The sequence below is a fragment of the Nicotiana tabacum genome, chromosome 17, assembly GCF_000715075.1.
Source record: "Nicotiana tabacum cultivar K326 chromosome 17, ASM71507v2, whole genome shotgun sequence".
Classification (NCBI taxonomy): Eukaryota; Viridiplantae; Streptophyta; class Magnoliopsida; order Solanales; family Solanaceae; genus Nicotiana; species Nicotiana tabacum.
The window spans coordinates 67,338,202-67,342,443 of NC_134096.1; the positions used below are offsets into that span (position 1 = coordinate 67,338,202).

General features: G+C 32.5%; 1 protein-coding gene across 1 annotated transcript; it reads left to right on the plus strand.

Moving 5' to 3' along the window:
- Positions 1 to 1,849: 1,849 nt before the first annotated feature.
- On the plus strand, positions 1,850 to 3,226 carry LOC107792770 (uncharacterized). Its single transcript, XM_016615001.2, has one exon. It carries the CDS (start codon positions 1,850 to 1,852, stop codon positions 3,224 to 3,226), a length of 1,377 nt encoding a protein of 458 aa, XP_016470487.2.
- Positions 3,227 to 4,242: the final 1,016 nt, after the last annotated feature.

Consider the following 4,242-nt stretch of genomic DNA (forward strand, 5'->3'; position numbering starts at 1 on the left):
AAAGTGACTTAACAACAAAGTAATAAACTCTTTAAAATATAGACATTTACGTAGAATACAATTCTATTTATAACATGAAAATCTTACATACCCTTAAAGACAGGGGCGTAGCTACAGTAGAGGATGCGGGTTCGGAAGAACCCAGTGATTTTTTCCGAGACCCTGCATTTGTATTGGAAAATTTACTGTTTCTATATAAATATATCATGCCGAACCTAGTAACAAAAGAGGTTTGGATTCAATGGTAAGAGTTCTGGGTTCGCAAAGAGAACACGTGGGTTCGAATCCCGCTCGAAGCAGTGTGCTATTTTGTTGTTTTTACAAAAAAAATATCAGAAAGCACAATTGTTTTTTACAAAAAAAATATCAAAAAAAACAAACTAAGGACAATGTAATTCTCGAACAACTACAAAAAGAATTTCAGAAAGCACAAACTAACTACAATGTAATTCTCAAACAACTCCAAAGGACACTTTTTGACTTACTTTAGACTAACATTTATTCTTTTTAATACATAAAACATAAAGCATTTTCTCTTTCTAATAAACAATTCATTTTAAACAAAAACAACCAATACACCTTCTATCTTTCTAATTCCCAAATCAAAAAAGCTAGGGTTCTCTCCCTCTGTCAGTCTTTTGATGATTTGATCGCTGCTACAACCCTCTGCCGGAGCCGGATGCCCTCAAACTCTCGTTGTGTATGCTCTTACTCTCTTAGAAGTTAGACCCTTCTTCCTTCTTTAATTCTTCTTTCCTGATTTTTTTCTCTTCATGTTTTCCTCTTATATTTTATATTTGACAATTTATACAAAAATTGATTTTTAATCTTTGATTATAGGGTTGTCCCATATTTTGAATTTCATTCTCTTTGTTAATTTGTGCTTTTGTACTTTCCAAAAGTTCAAACTTGGATTCTTCGACAAATCAACACACAAGGTATGTGGTCTTACTTTCTTGTTTTTAGTTTCTTAGTGAGACCAACTTTTGGGTGCAATTTTATTTTGTAATTTTTAGGGTCTTGAAGTGTAATTTTGTTTTGTAATTTTTAGGGTCATCTAGCAAAAGTCGATCTGATCACGAGTTTTTACAAAGCTCAAGCTTCTACAGCTTCTTCTAGCTCTCATTTGTCAAGTTCTCTATGTCAAGTTATTAGTAACAATATTAATCCTTCCCAAGCATCAGATAAAGTATTGGATTATGAGCCCGGTCCCGCTGAAAGAAAATTAATTTTAGCATATCCACCTAATTTATATGACAGAGTAAGGAGAAATTATATACAAAATGGACCTTGTCAACCTCGTGATTTTGTCTTTCCAAAAAGAGATTTTGGAGGAATAATGCGTCAGTTTAATTCTGAATGGTTTAAAACTTCATGTTCTCAATGGTTAGAATATAGCATTAAATAAGATGCAATATTTTGTTTATGTCGTTACTTGTTTAAAAATGAGATTGGAGGATATGAAAAAAAAATAGGTGATGCTTTCACAACAAATGGTTTTAGAGGTTGGAATAAAGATTTAGAAAGGCTTAAATCACATGTGGGTGATGTGAATAATGTTCATAATCGATGTTTCAAGATGATGCTAGATTTAATGAATCAAGCACAATCTATTCTAACATCTTTGGATAAGTAATCTGAGAAAATTAAAAGTGAACATCGAGTTCTCTTGAATGCTTCAATTGATGTGATAAAGTATATTTTGAAAGATGGAATGCCTTTTCGGGGCCATGATGAGAGTGTAACTTCTACAAGAAGAGGCCATTTTTTAGATCTCTTAAAATGGTATGCTGATAGGAAGGAAGATGTAAAAAATATGGTATTAGAAAAAGCTCCAAAAAACAATACCATGACTTCTCTTGATATTCAAAAAGATATTGTGAATTCTTGTGCAGAAGAAACGGCGAAAGCAATTATTGAAGACTTGAATAGGGAATTTTTTGGGATATTAGTTGATGTGTTTAAAGATGTCTCTCGTAAGGAACAAATGACTCTTGTTCTGCGCTATGTCAACAAAGAGGGTGAACTTATTGAGCGATTACTTAGTCTTGCTCATGTTAAAGATACAACTGCACATGTATTACAAAAAGCAATAAATTCTTTGCTTTTACAACATTTATTGAGTTCATCTTTAATACGGGGACAAGGCTATGATGGAGCTAGTAACATGCAAGGAGAAATTAATGGTCTTAAAGCTTTGATTCTGAAAGATAATCCTTCGGCATATTGCGTACATTGCTTTGCTCATAAATTACAATTGACTCTTGTAGTTGTTGCAAAGAAACACCATGATATAAATAATTTTTTTGACATTCTTGCTAATGTTTTGAATGTTGTTGGAGGTTCTTATACGCGTAGGGAGATGCTCAGAGAAGATCAAGCTGAAAAATTAGATGAGTTATTAGTGCTTGGTGAAGTTCATACAAGAAGCGGATTAAATCAAGAACCTGGGCTTCAAAGACCAGGTGATACCAGTTGGGGATCTCACTTTAAGACATTGCGCAACTTTATATCTTTATTCTCATCAATTGTTCATGTACTTGGAGTTCTTGCAAATGAGGGTTCAAATTATCACGAGAAAGCACTGGCAAAAAGTCTAGTGGAAGATATAAGATCTTATGAGTTTGTGTATATATTACATTTGATGTTAAAAATAACGGCAATTACATATGATTTGAATATGGCTCTGCAAAGAAAAGATCAAGATATTGTTAGTGCTATGAAACTTGTTCATTTCACAATGAGGCAATTGCAAATAATGAGGGAATCTAAATGGAATTCTTTGTTAGAAGATGTCTCTTCGTTTTGTGATAAGAATGGTATTGTGATCCCAAAAATGGATGAGAAGTGTGGTCTTGAAAAGTCGAAGCGTAAAAACTCAATTGTTACATATTCTCATCATTTGCATGTAGAAGTTTTTTGTGCCGCTATTGATTTGCAACTTTCGGAGCTTAACATTCGTTTTAGTGAAGTGAATACTGATCTGCTTCTTGGTATGGCTAGTTTGAGTCCAGATGATTCTTTTGCAAATTATGATAAAAATAAGATTATGAAACTTGCTACATATTATCAAAATGAGTTCACTGCTTCTACGCTTGAAGATCTCAGTTTTGAGCTTGACAACTATATTGACTATGTTCGAGAAATGGACAATGCATTCTCTAACTTGAAAGGGCTTGGAGATCTCTTGAAGACATTGGTTAAAACAAATATTCACAAGACATGAGAACTTTTTTATTTGCTTGTGAAGCTAAGTTTGATATTACATGTGGCTACTGCAACGGCCGAACGGGCTTTTTCCTCTATGAAGTGTATTAAAAATGACTTGCGAAGCAGAATTGGTGATGACTATTTGAATGATTGTTTAGTTTGTTATATAGATGATGGAGTATTTGAAAGTGTACCTAATGATGCGATCATTAATCTTTTTCAAAACATGACAAGTCGTCGAGTGCAATTGAAATGATAATGTTTATATTCATATATTGTGTTTGTCTGGTTCGTTAGCTTTAATATATATTAGATATCGATACTCATTTTTTAATCAGCTTGTTATTGTATATTAGTTTTAGGTTATCGTATTTTCTTATAATTTAAAACTCATACACTTTAAATCATAGCTCCGCCTATGCTTAAAGAGCTATTATGAACTTCTGAGTATGGCAACGAGAAAGTTTTTCTTACTTACAATCTACCATCTACTGCTACCTTTAGCTTACAACACTCCTTGCAACATTTATAATTTAAAATTTTGAAGTGTTCTTTTTTCGTACCTTTTGACTTTGTTTTATTTTTAATTTTAATTTTATTCTTGTCTTCCTCATTGGGTATTTCTGCAATCGACAATTTGTTTGATTATTAAGTGCTTATTCATCCTTCACAATCTAACCCACCAACTTTTCCTACACCGAGTATAGCTTTTATGCTCTATCCTTTTGTATATATTAAGGACTGTTTTCTTAATGGTTATATACATGACCAAAATAGTCCAACCCCAATACGTTAAGGATCATTTGATCAATTTCTCTTCAATTTGTATACATTGAGGACTATTTTTGTTAGGGTTATATATCAAGTATCAAATAATTCAACCCCAAACCCACTAAGGACCATTTGATCATTTTCTCCTCAATCTCCCTCTCCTCAACTTACTTTCGTAAGGGCTCAAATTATGGAAATTATCAATTTTATATTTTACTTTGTACTATACATTTATTTATTTTAAGTTGTTCTTTCTGGTTG

Coding starts and splice junctions, on each gene's coding strand:
- LOC107792770 (XM_016615001.2), top strand. CDS start 1,850: ATGACTTCTCTTGATATTCAAAAAGATATTGTGAATTCTTGTGCAGAA.